Genomic DNA, 16519 nt, shown 5'->3' with positions numbered 1-16519 from the left:
TAACTTTAATCTTTCCCTTTGTTGTAATTTACATAGCTATAGAGGGTTGTTCAGAGAATACTTGTGACAAAATATGCATCATTTCTTTTTCTCTATAGGACTCTCCAAAAGCACAACCACGACGGACAATTGAATGCTGTCGGACAGATTTCTGCAATCGAGATTTGCAGCCCACATTACCTCCTCCCATAAGTCCAGGTATGGTGCTTTCTAGTATTTTCCGGAGTATGGTTTGAAGGTACATGAGGCCACCACCTGCTGAAGGTTGGATCTGGTTAGTGCCTGGATGCGTGTCCACCTGGGAAATACATGCATGTCACACAACCTTGGGTTCCGCAGCAGAAAAAATGTGGACCATAAATGGAAGAAAATGAATAAATATTCCACAGGCAGGATCCTTAGGGATGTGAACCAGGTTTTTGCATGGGCACCAAGATTTCTGTCACAAACCCTTCCCACTGGTCCCCTTGACTGCAGCAGCTAAACCCAAAGCAGCAGACAGCATCAAAAAGTTGGTTTATTGCAACATAAACATAATGGAAGATAAAAGGTTTGGGGAAATAAAACTATCTACTCCAAAATGTTGTTGGAGTAGATACTGGGTGAATTCCAAATACAGGGTGTCACAGCCAATAAATCCCTCTCCCCAACTTCCAGCTGCATAGCCTCAGACAGACAGAAGACTGGTTATGAGGGAATGCTACCCTTGAGGTAGATCCCCCCCTTCTGAAATAGATATTAAAGGGGGTGGCATAAAGGAACCCTTTGGAGCCCCATAGCATAAATGCCAGGGTCAAACATTATTCACACTGCACCACCTTCTAGAATTAGCCCTCTATGTATAATTTTATGTACTACATTTATTACAACTAAATATACAAGTCATTTCATATGAGGATCTCAGTACAGAACAAGTTGCCATTTCTTCCTTTGGATGCTGTAAAACCAAATTAGCTGTGTTTGCTGTTTTGTCCATGCTGATACCTTGCATTGACTATAATATTTGCTCCTCACCCCAACCAAGATTGAGGAGCGTGGAGACCTTAAAGTGATTATAGCATTTTGACAGGCAAACAATGGCACGTTGCTAGTCAAGAGATCACTACCGTTATTCTCATTAGGCTACCAAAAAAACTATCCGGCTCTCTCAAGGGGCTCCAGAGGATCATTAAAAATTTAGGATGCCGCTTGCAGTTTGCAAAGCATCTTTATGGATCTGCGTGAGGACCTACCCCGAAGCTATCATCATTGTTCGAGCTCATTTGTGAATGAGGAAGTCCCTGGTTCAAATTTCAGTTCTGTCATAAACTCACTAGGTGGCCTTAGGCAAGTAACTAACTCTTGGTATCTTCCCTCCCATCTGCAACATGGAAATTAATAGTACTAACTTGACTTACAAGTTTGTTGTAAGGATTTCAGATAATGCATGGGAAGTGCTTTGACCACTTAAAAGTGCTAATGTTAATTATTGTGATCATTATCATCACAGTCATCAGCGTTGCTGCCTTCAGCAGTCTCCCCACCACTTTCCTGATTTTTCACCAGTCTCAACTTTGCTTTAATTCACACCCCCAAAAAGCATGTACTTATTTCCTAGTGCAGTAATAAGAAAGTAGTAAGCATAACCTGTACCTTAATCTCCCCCCCCCTTGCTTCTCTAACTTGTTTTTCAATACAGGTAGGTAGCCGTGTTGGTCTTGAGTTGAAGCAAAATAGAAAAAAATTCCTTCAGTAGCACCTTAAAGACCAACTAAGTTTTTATTTTGGTATGAGCTTTCATGTGCATGATGAAGTGTGCATGCATACGAAAGCTCATACCAAAATAAAAACTTAGTTGGTCTTTAAGGTGCTACTGAAGGAATTTTTTTCTATTTTGTTTTTCAATAGTTATTGTGTTTCATCAGAGGAAGCTAAACCAAGCTGGATTGTCAGAGGAGTGATAGTGGAAAATGTCCTGTAAATCACACACCAGTCTTACTGCATTTGATTAAAAAGAATGAGTGAATTCTTCACAAAAAAGGGGGCGGGACTGTAATATAGAACCAGAAAATCACTTAGTATGACTTGATGTTCACAGAATTAACAAAATCCGACTCAACGTTTCTAGCACACGAGTGCAGGAGCCCTATCCCTGGGGATCCCACATGCCTACTGATTAAAAGGAGGCCTTCCACACAATTGCTATATATGTAACTATGTAAGAGTTGCAACGAGCAGTGTGGGGATGGATAGCTTTCCAATATTCCCTAAGTTTGTCTCATATTTCCCAGAGAAAAATTTACCTTTCATTTTAATTATATTAATATTTTGTTCCTTTATTTAGATGGCATCTTTGATGGCAGCATACGTTGGATGGCTGCATTTATTTCTATGGCGGTCTGTATAATAGTTATGATCATCTTATTTAGCTGTTTCTGCTACAGGTAAAAACCTTGTTAGGTGATATCCTATTTTTCAGGCGTAGCGTATTGCAGATTTGTTGCTAACTAGTTAGATTACTCAATGTGTGGAGGTATTCTAGAATCAAACACAGTTTGATTTGCATCACTGTGAAAATAGTCAGATGTATGGAAACCAACCTGACGTGAAACTTGACACAGACAGCCAAATAATACAAGCTCACTATTGTGTACACTCTACATATACCAGAATATAGGAGTGTGTTTCAAGCATATGACCTTGCCCCACTTTGCATCTAGCACCCTCTATGTATTTTTGGACTACAACTCCCATCAACCCTTGCTAACATAGTTAATAGTTCAAAACATCTGGATAGCACTAAGATGGGGAAGACTGATTTTGAGCTGCATGTGATCTGGGGTATACCCTTTTCTATGGCAGTCAGAGTTTATTTATGGTTGTGTTTGCATACATACCATATCACTCACTCACTCACATACAAAGAAACATACATACATACCAGGGGGTTGGTCTAGATGACCCTTGGTGTATCTTCCAACTCTACAGTTTTATGATTCTTTGATTCTGTGATCTGATGTTCCATATGCAAGGAGGGAGAATGGGAAAAGCAGAGGAGATTCATTATTGTGCTCCATCATGTGCATGCACCAGAGGACTCTGTGAACTGATCCTTAAGACTACAATCCTATACACGCTTAATCGAGATAAAGCCCCATTGGGACCTACTTTTTAGTAGACATATAGAGGATTGGACTATTGGCCTAATACAGAGTGAAGATGGCAATCTGAGCAGTATGTGATATTGGCATTTATAAACCCTATAATTAAGCAACTCTTAGCATGATACTATTTTTGTATCATATTTAGTGTCTTACCTCTGAAACTTGCCATTTGTAACTCATCTTGGTTTTGTTTTTTAAAGCAAAGTTGCAATCTGGCTCAGTCACTTGCTTCATCAGCACTTGAGAGCTTAGGATGGATTATAGCAGCAGCTATGCAACCCACCCACCCACCAGTCATGAAAAGTTGCCTCAGTGCCAGCATTGCAGAAAGGCTACAGTGGCACCACAAGCTTATTCATTGTCACACATATTCAGGATTAGGGTGCCACCCTCCTAATTTAGCTATGGCTTGTTCAGTTTGATTGGAGTTTAACTCTGTACACAGTAAAGTCAGAAGGGGACCTTGAACTTGTGCTCTTCTTCCCACTCTGCTTAGCATGCAGAGAACTAAACTAGGAGATCCAACGGTTTTATATGTGGGTTTAATATCCAGAGCCAATAATAATAAAGGAGACCACAAATTCAAATGACATTGGCCCCTCAGTTCAAGGTATTCACTTCCGTGTGCAGTTTGCATTTGTCAGGCAAAATTGAAAACTAAGAAATGAAACTATATAGACAACATTTGCTCATTGATGCAAAAATTGATTAAAAAATCACCAGTGCTAAATATTTTTGGAATTATAGCACTGTATGCAGAGTTACTTAAAATAACACCATGTTATATCAAGATGTGTTTTTCCCCCCAGGCATTATTGCAAGTGGGTAGCAAAGAGAGGATGCTATAATCGTGACCTGGAACAGGGTGAAGCCTTTATTCCATCTGGCGAGTCACTTAAGGATCTTATTGACCAATCACAGAGCTCTGGCAGCGGTTCAGGACTTCCTCTGTTGGTAAGCCAGTAGTTTACCTGTGCTTCTTCAGCTGAGAGTTCTTTATTTTACAGCAGTCATGTAGTTAACAACTTGCCTGGAGTTTTATGAAGCTGAGTGAGGAGGCTGGCAAGGTGGAATAGATTGCTCAGTTTTTCTTCTCTGAGCCTGCTGAATTTCTATGCTATCATCAGAGGACGTTACTTCCCCTCCTCCATGCTTGCCTGGCCCTACTAGTCTCCTAGCATGCTACTTTTTATAAACACACACACACACACACACACACACACACCTTGTTGGGAAGGCAGATTTATTTGAGGTGTGTGTGGAAATTTAAATACACTATCTGTTTAGGGGAAAACCTATAAGGGAGAGGTGCACCCTGTCCCCAGATCTTTCAGTCCCCTAGGTTGAAGCCACATTAGGTGGAAGATGGACTCCCTGGGTGGGAGAAAGGAGCCTGCACTATCTCCTCAGTCCCTGCTGGGCAATAGTCTGTCCTGCTTTCTGCTTAATCCCACAGTGTAGGAGAAACTGATTCACCAGTCAAAGTAGATTGTCAAACCATTTGGGATACGCAGAGAAAGTATTCAAGAGAGACAGGTTTATAAAGTTTAGTAATAGTTTCTGCCAGTTTTCCTTGTACATTTGGAAAATCCAGGTAGGTCCTAAACTACAAGCATGTGCAAAACATCATGGGAGGCCACGCCTCCTTTCAGGAAGGAGCAGCTGATATCTTTATATAGAAAAGGGCTTTATTTTTTCCCCCAGTTTGGAGAAAAGGGGAGCAGAGGTGGAAATAGCTTGTCCAATCAGCTCCCGGAGGGCAGCGATTTCAGCCCCTGATTATTGGGAATTGGTGGAAGAAGTTTGTCACAGTCAGATGGGGAGTCTTTGGGACTGCCTCAGCAATGGTCCTTAAATAAATAGGGCAAAGTACTCAGGGTGTGGGAAGCACATATGACACTGATTGGAACAATTATAGATGGAAACGAGGTGAGTGTGAATGTCTCCAGTCCCTTACTCATCCTAAGCAGGGTTCCTGGAGCCAGGTTATTAGAATACAGGTTCTGGCCAAGTGGGTAAACCAGTTCTTTATGGGGTTAAAAGAAAAACCAAACCAAACAAAAAACCACACACAGTTTAATCTTAGATTAAAAGATAAACATTAGATTGTTGAAGACATGTTTATGTCGGAACAGGGTTTTTCTGCACACCGAGTCTTGCCACAGTTCCAGTGAAATTCATTTCATGTTGTGTTGACCAAGACCAAATATTTCAAATATGTGGATTGGTTCCATGAGCAACAATAAGAAAGAATTCATTTCTTGATCTGATTATGATTTAGCTTGTTAAATTAGTGGCAGATATTTGTTTAACAGCTCCTTTTTAATGAATTGTTTGAGCATCCACTATTTTATGTGAAAAAGCAATGTCAGAATAAGAGCTTCCAAGCACTTGGTCAGCATCTGTGGTATCACTCAGTGATTTCAGATTTCTTCTTCAGGTCCAGCGGACAATTGCCAAACAAATTCAAATGGTGCGGCAAGTTGGAAAAGGGCGATATGGTGAAGTCTGGATGGGTAAATGGCGGGGTGAAAAAGTGGCAGTGAAAGTATTTTTCACCACTGAAGAAGCTAGCTGGTTTCGAGAAACTGAGATTTACCAGACAGTTCTCATGCGCCATGAAAATATACTCGGTAAGTATTGAAAACTGTTTTTGCATCAAGATGTGGTGTCATTCTGAGAAGAAAGACAAAACCTGCTAAAATCTATTAATAATGTAGTTCATCTGCAAAGTAGAAATCCCGTGAAATTGAAAGGGATGACGATGGGTGTTTTCAGGGTTGTTTAGTATGATTCTAAAGGCAGGAAACTGAACTCTGTAGCAAAACTCCATTTATCCTTAGCGGAACTACTGCTAAGTTAGGAATCTGAGATTTGTAGTATGTGTAATTTTTATATTTTTCAAACGTATATTTATATTTTTCAAACCCTACTTTCTTGACTAAGCTGGAGCCCGAGTAATTGAAAACATAAAGCAACAGAACAAATGCTAAAAGCATTATCAAACAATAAAAACAAATCAACAGCAGATTATGAAATTGCCTCTTCAAAGTCAGGCTGTACTTTTAAAAGCCTGGCAGATTGAGAGGTCTTAATTTTCTTCCTAAAAGACCACAAGTCTTTCAGGCTTGTGTTTTGTTGCCAGGGAGTTAGATGTTTAAATGGATTGGAATGGTGGGAAAAGCCCCACTCCACGTCACAGAAATGTCTACTCAATATCCATCCCTGGCACAGTGTTAATTTCATTATTTGTGGGAACATTCAGCATGAACTATGTTTCTAACTTCCACAGGTTTTATAGCAGCAGATATTAAAGGCACAGGCTCCTGGACCCAGCTCTACTTGATTACTGATTATCATGAAAATGGGTCATTGTATGACTTCCTGAAGTGTACCACTCTGGACAACAGATCTCTGCTCAAACTGGCTTACTCTGCTGCTTGTGGCCTGTGCCATTTGCACACAGAGATATATGGAACGCAAGGCAAGCCTGCTATTGCACATAGAGACCTGAAAAGTAAAAATATATTGATAAAGAGAAATGGGACTTGCTGTATTGCCGATTTGGGCCTAGCTGTCAAATTCAACAGGTAGGTAATCCAATCCTATCCTTTGTATACACATGGAAGTATCTGTGCACAAATCTGAAAAGTGTGATGGATTCATTTGGCTGGTTCACAACCGTAGAATCTTTGTGCATAACAGGAATGTTCCCAAAAGAACAAATATTTTCTTTGCAAAAGTGGACCTGAGTAAGAATAATTGAGACAAGATATAGCCACAAAATGTTTTTGGGCTAGAGATCTCTGAATGTCATGCACACCAAAATAAATTACCCTGCTTTCAAAGAAGAGGGAGACAAATGATGTTAGTGTTCAGCATTCTATTCTTCCTTGGCAGTTGCAGACACTTCACTCCCTTTAATGCTCAGTTTGAAACAAATGGAACTGACAGCTATAAATTGCATCCAAAATGCATTCGTCTACAGATAGTTTACTTCATAAAAATTATCCATGCAGGCTGTTTAAAAGACTCCTTACTCCTGTGATCTTCACATTAGCAGGCAGGTTGGTTATGATAGTCTTTATTTAGCAGATTTAAAATCCACTTCTTAAGATATTTTCTTAACAAGACAGCTTGCAAAGTACACATCCAAATATAACCAATAAAATATAATGTAATAAATGATTTAAAACATCTTCCTAGTTATACTATTCAGAGCCATCACAAAAATAACAACCCAGTGTAACTTAAGCATACAAAAAAAAATACCATATCGCCATTTCTATGGCTCATCTTACAATTAGCCACTGAAGACCATGGCAAAGAAGTGGATCTTAAAGGCCGATTTGAAAGTATTGAGGGATGGGGTTTGCTGCTATCACATTGTACAGTGGTACCTCCAGTTGCAAACGGGATCCATTTCAGAGCTCTGGTCAGATCCCGAGGAATTCACAATCAGAGGTGCTGCTTCTGCGCATGCGCACACTGTGGTTTAGCGCTTCTGCACATGGTGAAACCCAGGAAAATACTTCCGGGTTTGCCATGCATGTATCTCGAAGGATACATAACCGGAGGTGAACGTAAGTAAAAGGTACCACTGTATTGAATTCCACAGCTGCAGGGGCACCACCAAAAAGCACCTATTCTTTGTGTCAGTCATCTATATGGTAGCCATTGGGAGCTAGGAAGTGAGTGCATGGAATTCCACCCAGGTTTGGGGCTGTTGAAGCAGCAACACAGCACTCTTCCTCATCAGCCCAGTCAGCTTCCATGCTGCCTGCAGAGTACATGGCATCCCTTCCTCTGTGGACACTACGGAAGCCAATCTGGCTGGCAAAGTAGAAGCAAAGCATTCTACTCTGCTAGCTGAATCAGCTTTTCTACAACTGCCACCTGCTTCTTTTGCTCAGAGTGCCCATGGGCCTCATGGGCCAGTCTTTTGCGGTGGGGAGTGCTTCTAGCCTGCACTTTTTTAAAATTAGTCTGCGTATTGCTCATAAAACCAACATTTTTGCAAGCTGATATTTTCTAGGGGCTTAGTACCAAGGCTGTCTTACACTGTTTTAAAAAAAACTACTAGTTTAACAACTGAAGGAAAAAGCTTCATTACTGTTGTTACTGCTTCTTGTTGCATGTTAGTTTTACACTATTTCAACCGTACAACATTTTATGTTAATGCAGTGATACAAATGAAGTTGATGTCCCTTTGAATACCAGAGTGGGAACAAAGCGTTACATGGCTCCAGAAGTCCTAGATGAAAGTCTGAATAAAAATCATTTCCAGCCATACATTATGGCTGACATTTACAGTTTTGGCTTGATCATTTGGGAAATGGCTCGGCGTTGTGTCACAGGAGGTAAATCCTACATCTAGTCTTCAAATGCCTATGTCCTAAGTCAGGAGTGGGGAACCATTTTTTGCTTCGTAGGCCAAATTCTTATCAGGATCCGCATCATGGGCCAAATTTAATAGGTGTCAAAATCCCTTACACTTAAATCGCAGGGACTTAAGAGGGGAAGCAAGAGAAGATTCACAAAGCCTTTTCCATGTCTCTTTGTGCTTCCCATTTAACTATGAGATCAGAGGGAGACTTGTAAAAGGCTGTAAGAAATCCCTGTGCCTTCTTTTGAGTGAATGGCAGCTCTGGAGCTGTCTTAAAGCCTCTAACGCCAACTCTTCCTTTTCTCCATGAATCCCCTAGCACCTTTCCCCCCTCCTGTCTTACAATTGGGATGTGCCAGGCAATCCCCTGACTGTTAAGTGTATGTGCTGCACACGCAATCTCTCTTACCAGCAACATGGCCTCCAGGAATTGAAATCAGTGACTCTGATTATTTTATAAAGAAACACAACTGTTAGAAATGCTAGGTGAGCCTATGGGGGAAAAGAAGTGAAGGTGTAAAGTTAGTGTTGCTCTGTACATTAAGTGCTGCTACTCCCATGGTTCCCTTTTTCTACCAACCCAACTTATGTGGGGCTTGGAGTGTAGCAAGGGTAATGGGGAAGGCAATATGGTTTTGTGACAAAGCAACATGACTCTCTATTTTGCCCATTTTGTCAAGCGTAGCATCTGTGGAGACCAGCATGAATGTTCTCCTTTAGTTTCTCCTTTGTTTGCTGTTCCCTATTCCCTTGAATGTGTAGGTGTCTCAGCCTCTATGTATGCCCCCCACCCAAACTACTTGCAAGTAGGGTGGAATATTTCCTTTTGAAATGCAAAAATAAGAGCCTCTCTTAAGTCTTGTAATGGCCTAAAATCAGAAGCAGGTTTGGTATATTAGTCTTGTCTGCAGCACATGGAATAATTTTCAATTGCATACTTAAATTTATATCATTTATCTGCAGGTATTGTTGAAGAGTACCAACTACCCTATTATGACATGGTGCCGAATGATCCTTCCTACGAGGACATGAGAGAGGTCATATGTGTTAAGCACCTGCGCCCTATAGTATCTAATAGATGGAATAGTGATGAGGTAAGCATGCTGAAAGAAGGAGAATCTAGTTGACAATTCTTTTTGCCCCACTTACGGAAATAATTTTTAGATTTGAAGGGAAACATTAACTTAGAAGTTTTCATTGTTTGCTGATTGGAATTCTCTGCTCCCCCCCCCAAAAAAATACATCTTCACACTTTTTATTTTATTCTCTTATTAGAAAAGGTTTACTTATCTGCTGTGCACATTAACAATAATTAACTCCAAACAGCAACAGTATTTCATTTCTATTTGATATTAGGCAGACATCTTCACTATATTGTTTTTGGTGCCTGCGGAAAACTTTTTTGTTTTGGCAAACCTTCCCAGAAATGTAAATTTGACATACTTTTAAAAATATAACAGTATTTGATTGTGTATCTTTTTAAAATTGATGGTTTTAGTTATCTTTTGCATTTTTAAAGTCATTTTTTAAACATTTGACTTTATTTCTATTGCAGTTCACTTGTTGGTTCATTTTTGTAAAGCACTTAAAAAAGCTTTGATTTAATTATAAAAGCCTATAAGTGGTTTAGAAAAACGAGCCAACAGTTGTTGGTATAGCAGTGTACAAATCCTGTTAAATTCATAATTGTTTATGCAAGAATTCCTTTTTCTATTTTCAGTGTTTAAGAGCAATATTGAAATTAATGTGTGAATGCTGGGCCCACAATCCTGCCTCTAGACTTACAGCTTTGAGGATTAAGAAGACACTTGGCAAGATGGTAGAATCTCAAGATGTTAAGATTTGACCAAGAAATGCCATTGGACTGTTATGTGTCTTCACTCAAGCAAGTATAGGGTCTGGTGGGATGGGGCTGGGTCTGATTTTCAGCCCCCTTCCTCACCACTTTTACAGGCTGCTAATATTAAATATTTCAGTACTTTGTAGAAAATGGTATCCATGTACACTATATGGTATACATGTGGATAGCCTCATTTTACTCTTTTTTTTGTTTTTGTTTTGAGCTGCATTGAGATTTTCTTCACACTTTCCCCTAAAACTCATCAAGTTCTGAATTTCATATTCAGATGATAGTGCTTTCTGTGAAAGCCGTAAGTTAAACGAATTAAACAGCGGAGGCGGGGGGAATAAACTTATTGCCTACCTGATGATACCTTATCACGTCTTGGTGGATTAGCCTGCGGTCTGGGGTACTAATTTGATAATTCCTTACGCCTTTTATGGTTTTGTGTGGCGTGCCAGGATTTTTCTGATGCCATTTGGAATACCTAAGAAGCCATTTAATTTCATGCAAAGCTACTATTTTCTTTTGCAATGCCTTGGCTCAGAATATGGAACCTATTTGGATTTCAAAGAAAATCAATGTCTGCCTTCCTCTGTGCTGCATGGAAAAATTATATATGTTTCATGACCAAAAACCAAAATGGCTACTATGAACCTATGCAGTATGTCACCGTCAAGTGTGATGTGAAGAACAGACCAGAATACAATTCATACTCCCAGTGCTATGAATTCCCCAAAGACTGAGCACAGAACATGGAACAGTTAAACGTCTCCAATAATTTAAGTGCCTGTAATCTTGTACTGTAAACTGTATCTTAGCTAGCTTTAAAAAAAGGGAAGTTATTTATATAGTGTTCAGTGTTCTTTTATTTGCTAAATACCTGCTCTTTTGTATATGTGTAAACATAACATACTCACATCTGAAAATAATGAAACTTAATAATCATATTCAAGGTGAATGTGACTTGCAGAAATGTTGGATAGTCTGTCAAAGTATGTGCATGGATACTACAAAGATATAAAAAATTTCCCTTTTAGAGGCAAGACCCTTAATGCAATTTTAGAGTGAATTTAAACAAATGTGAGGATGTGTTAAAATTTTGTTCAATAGATTGCAAACAGTAAATGGTCAGGCGAAGGATTGCAGTATTTTTTTTTAATTTATAGATGTACAAATTTTATTTAACATTTCCTTAAATCATTGCTTTTTCAGTGATGCCTTTTAAGTATTAGTATCAGCTGAACAGTTCATGGGATACATAAGCTATGAATTAATTTATTTTGAATGCAGCAAGTCACAGACAATATTGTGCCACGGATATTGAGCAAAGGTGTGTCATTTCTTTTCCGTCCAGTACCAGGAAAGCAATCTGGCTGATGTTCTAAAATGTATTTTTGTTTTGTTTTGTTTTGTTTTGTTTTGTTTTGTTTTACACAGGTAGCTGGTAAATATTTGCCATAAATCAAATTATTACACTAGACCAGTGTTTCCCAACCTTGTGCCTCCAGATGTTTTGGGACTACAACTCCCATCATCCCTAGCTAGCAAGACCAGTGGTCAGGAATGATGGGAATTGTAGTCCGAAAACAGCTGGAGGCACAAGGTTGGGAAACACTGCACTAGACTACTGCTTTCAGGGAACACTTTCCACCATTAACTGACATGTTTAAGAACTTCTGCATGGATTGCTGTTTGTCACAGAGTATTTTGAAGATCCAAGAATTGTTTGTAGGTACACTCAGTCCACTTGCTCGGCCTGTTTGGCCTCAATATTACATTCTCATAAGCCAAGTATATACTCTAGGACACTTTCAGCTATCCACAGTGACTCTGAATAGCAGAGGAAGATCAGTAGTGGTAGACAAGTGGTCTCAGGAAGCCTGTCTGCTTTTATAGTGGTACCTCGGGTTAAGAACTTGATTCGTTCTGGAGGTCCGGTACTGATCATATTGAGGAACCTCTGACGTAATTTCTTGAGGAACCCCAGGATTCCTGGGAATGCTGATTGAAAACAACTGATCTAGGCTATATTAAAATACAATGTTAACAAGTATATGTTTACGAGTTTTGTTAGAATAGTTGGTGGGGTGTATATTTTCCATCATCTAGAATGGAACATTTGTTTTCTTTTAAGTGCCATGTAAGTTGGGTAGCTTTATTAGTGGTGCATTATATGCTGACATTTAATTTTTATGTTGACTTGAGAATCTAAAATAAAGCAAAGCAGTCTAGCAAATGCCAATACTATCTCAGAGCCACTGGGTTGCATCCAAATTAAGTTATTTGCACTTAGTTCTCATTGGGAGAAAATGTGGCTTAACTTAGTAATGACTAACTTTTCACATTGAATTCAATGGAATGTAGTTTGGATTTAGTCCAGTCATATCTATGGGCTATTTCATGTCATGTCCCTGATACTTTCTTAGGAGACATTTTAGCTACAGCAGAGGGAATAGCCAATTATTTCTGAACACACTGCATTTTGTAGTAGAAGCAACAGGTGTTTGGCATTTCATTTTCTAATTGGAAGCGCCACATTCCTTCCAGCTATGCAATTAGTAGAAATGAAATTTTCCTCAAAAAGACTTGAGATTGTTAAACAAGTTTTGAAATAATTTCCTTCCGAAATTTAGTACCATTAACATAATGCTCATGTGTGACCTTTGCTAATTTTTTCCTCTTGATTTCATCACATGGGAGTAAGATCTCATTTACTAAAGTAAATTTTTATTTTTGATCTCTTTCCCTCTCCACCCCCTTGAACAAGGGGAGAAATTGTACTCCTGTCTTCTTCATGGTACTAATCATTCTGTGTCAATGTTTCTTTGGATCCCTTGTACCAGCTGTATGAATGCCCCACCTATATTGGGGTTTGTTTTTTAAGGGCATCTTTAACACCTCTGTAGATCACCTTATTGATCTGACCAAAGCTGAACTTGGAAGTCATTTGTTGCACTCATACTACTAATTCAGCAGTTGTAAAAATGCTTGACTAATTCATGATTGTAAATTAATTTTCAATTGGGAGTAGATGCAAGTAGCAATTCTGCTATATGGTTGCACTTGATGTGTGGTAGAATCCTTCTTACTACTTGGTGGCCAAACAGCCTCACTCACACAAGAGCTTCTGCAGTGTGGTTTTATCTCCAGGCTACCACCAAATATTCCTGTTGGCATCTTGCAGACAAATGACATATATCTGATTCACCTGGTGAGCCAATACAACGTGAAGGATGTGGCCACTCAGAGGCATTTTCAAGTGGCCAGATGACATTGCAGCCAAAGAGTGAGAAGTGACCTTAAATGTGGCAAAATTGAATTATACCATTGTCAAGAGAATTGGTATGTTTTTCAACATTATTGTCTTATCATAACGCCAGCAGACTCATTTCAGACTTTTTCATGCTAATGTTATCTTTTATTAGACTAAGTTTAGTATGTGTGCGTCAATTCTTTAAAAACACATGCTTGCTTATGTCTTCTATTGTGTACTATACACACTAGTTCATCAACAGCACATTTGTGCCTTGGAAGTATGCTTTTGAAATAATTTCCCACTTGCAAATGAATGTGTACCTTGAAGCTTTGAGAGTATCATGATAGTTAGATGAAAAGTACAATGGTTTGATTGCTCCCTTGTTCCTTATGAAGCATACTTTCAACTCTCCCTCTTTTTTAAGGAAGCTGCAGCATTTTGCAAAGTTGTGCCACCCTCGGGAATTTGAAAGAAGCAGGGGCAGCTCCATTTAAGCCTGTGAGGAAGGTTGGTCAGTGTTAAGAAATTAACCCAAATGCTGAATGTATTTTGCAGTAAGGAATACTAGAGGAACGAGAATGAATGGAAATCTCCCCTTGGAATTCCGTTTGCTTGTTTTCTAAAATATTCCTGAAAGCCAATATTGTAATTAAATTGGGTGGCGTTTTCTGCTCTGCAAAATCTTTTTCTCCCATTAACCATTGTCATCTGAGATAATTTATTAATTACCTAATAACAATCAGCCAAGACTATTGGTATATATTTTGAGTATTGCACTTCTTTTAAAAAAGCAAAAAGCCATGATTTCAATAAGTTCTGACTAGTGCCATAAAAAACAAACCTTTTGCTTCATATGCCATAAAAATGCCTACCTCCATAAATACATTTCCTGTGGCTGCTGTCACCTGTTGCTTGATGTAACACCTTCATATTCCAAGAATTGGCTTCTTTATGAACCCAAGGCCTGTTTGTGTCACTAACAGCCTCGGTTTCCCATGTCTGTTTTGATAAATGCTTTCCCCTGATACTCTTCTCAGCTCTAAACATTATTTGTCATTGGCGTCATGACACTACTGTCATTGCATCTGTACCTTTCTAGTGCATGGGAAACAGACTTTTCTGTTTCCCCCCATACATTTGTAAGCACTACAACTTCTCTGTTTAAATAGAGTATGCTGACACACTACAAATTTGTAGGTTGCCTTCTCTGCAGTAATGCTGTCTGACATCAAGGTGTGATCTGAAATACTAGAACAACATTTATTATTTTCACGCTGCATATTAATTTAAATACTGAGTCTTCTGCCCAGTTTGAATGTGAGAGGACTCAAATTTAGCTGGTCTTTTAGAAAAGTAATTATGTACATTTTCCCTTGTCTTGTGATGCCTAGTTATTCATATTGAATCCTCATCATCACTTATATCATGTCTCCCAAACCCATTTTGGTGGATTGCAGAAGTTTGTAGAAAGAGAGACGGGACAGGTCGCCAGGAACTTCTCTAGTACAAGCCTCAGTAAAATAAAAGGGAGATTGTTGTGTAAACAGGAGTGTTCTTGCACAACTCCCATTCATTCTAAGCTGGTGTTAAAATTTCTGGTGGATTGTATCAAATGAATACTTCAAATGATCATCTCATTGAGCAATTGCCTTGTTGTATAGTACCCCTGAATGCAATATAGATGCCCACATACTGTATTCATGTTTTGTGCTCTGACTTACCCATGCCCAATATAAAAATGTACTATATTGTATACAGAAAGAATAATGTAGCTAACCTATAGAAGATGTAAATAAAAAGGAGAGGGTGAAAGAAGCAGTATGATTATACTCATTTTGTTATATATACCACAAGTTTAGAATGTTTTTTAATTGTAACAGGCTAAGTGTCTTTTTGTACAGCATCTGATTTAAAGGTGCCTTAAGTTTACCATGAATTGCTTTGTTCTGTACACAAATTCATGTCAATGTATCATTTTTAAGTAAATAACCTTATTTTAGTAAACATTAGTAATATATTTGTTTGTTAACCGTTGCATATTGGTGATCAAACATCCACACACATGGTTGTATGCTTTGCCTTTTAAAATCAGTGCTGAAGATCATGTCTCACAAGTAATTTGTACTGAAGTACAGTCGTACCCTGGAAGTCAAACTGAGTCCGTTCGACTTCCAAAATGTTCGAAACCAAAGCATGGCTTCTGATTGGCTGCAGGAAGCTCCTGCAGCCAATCGGAAGCTGTGGAAGCTCCATCAGATGTTCAGGCTCCAAAGAACGTTCGCAAACCGGAACACTCACTTCCGGGTTTGCGGCGTTCGGGAGCCAAACCATCCAAGTACCAAGGTAAGACTATACAAAATAATACTCAAATTGCTTCCTTACTTCAGATGCACCAAAAGTGGAGCCCCGGGCATTGATTATTCACTGGTTCTGTGTATTTTTAAAGTAAAACAGGCCATTCATAATTGCAACAATGTGCACTCCCATGTGTTCAAACCAGAGTCCAAAATACCTTGTGAAAAGTTTCCCTCCACCATTCTACAAGAAAAATCTGTTGGATCTCAGTGCAGAATTATACTTCATACACAGCATTGGGCTGCTGTTAAAAATGTTACCCCTTCCTCTGCTTTGTTCTTCCATCTCCCCTGTAGCATGTGAGACCGCTTACCTCAAGTTGTGCATTACATACACGCTTAAATCTTAGGATTCCCCTGTCTGCTGAACCTTTTTCTGTAGCATTTATAAAACAAACCACACACACAGTTTAGTTTTATCAAAGTACATACAGATAATGTATATTCACATTTATCTTTCTGCAGTTTTGGAACTTAGCTGGAATCATGCCTATGAGGAGTTTTATTCACAATAATTTGCCCTTGAAATAATCATTT

At 39.0% G+C, this 16519-nt stretch overlaps 1 protein-coding gene across 2 annotated transcripts in view; it reads left to right on the top strand.

The window, feature by feature from the left end:
* The window catches only part of BMPR1A (bone morphogenetic protein receptor type 1A), a 57893-nt gene extending 46038 nt beyond the window's left edge, over nucleotides 1-11855 (top strand). Inside the window, exons 6-13 of one of the 2 annotated variants that reach the window (XM_035137314.3) lie at nucleotides 99-198; nucleotides 2324-2423; nucleotides 3953-4097; nucleotides 5584-5776; nucleotides 6436-6733; nucleotides 8328-8503; nucleotides 9493-9623; nucleotides 10250-11855. In XM_035137314.3, the coding sequence (XP_034993205.1) occupies nucleotides 99-198; nucleotides 2324-2423; nucleotides 3953-4097; nucleotides 5584-5776; nucleotides 6436-6733; nucleotides 8328-8503; nucleotides 9493-9623; nucleotides 10250-10375 (1269 nt within the window). In that variant the 3' untranslated portion in view covers nucleotides 10376-11855. The remainder of the gene's footprint in view (nucleotides 1-98; nucleotides 199-2323; nucleotides 2424-3952; nucleotides 4098-5583; nucleotides 5777-6435; nucleotides 6734-8327; nucleotides 8504-9492; nucleotides 9624-10249) is intronic. The other variant, XM_088670167.1, reaches the window with a different exon arrangement.
* Nucleotides 11856-16519: the final 4664 nt, after the last annotated feature.

This window comes from Zootoca vivipara, chromosome 5, assembly GCF_965207765.1.
Source record: "Zootoca vivipara chromosome 5, rZooViv2.hap1.1, whole genome shotgun sequence".
NCBI classification, from domain to species: domain Eukaryota; kingdom Metazoa; phylum Chordata; class Lepidosauria; order Squamata; family Lacertidae; genus Zootoca; species Zootoca vivipara.
This window is presented reverse-complemented; position numbering and strand designations above follow the sequence as displayed.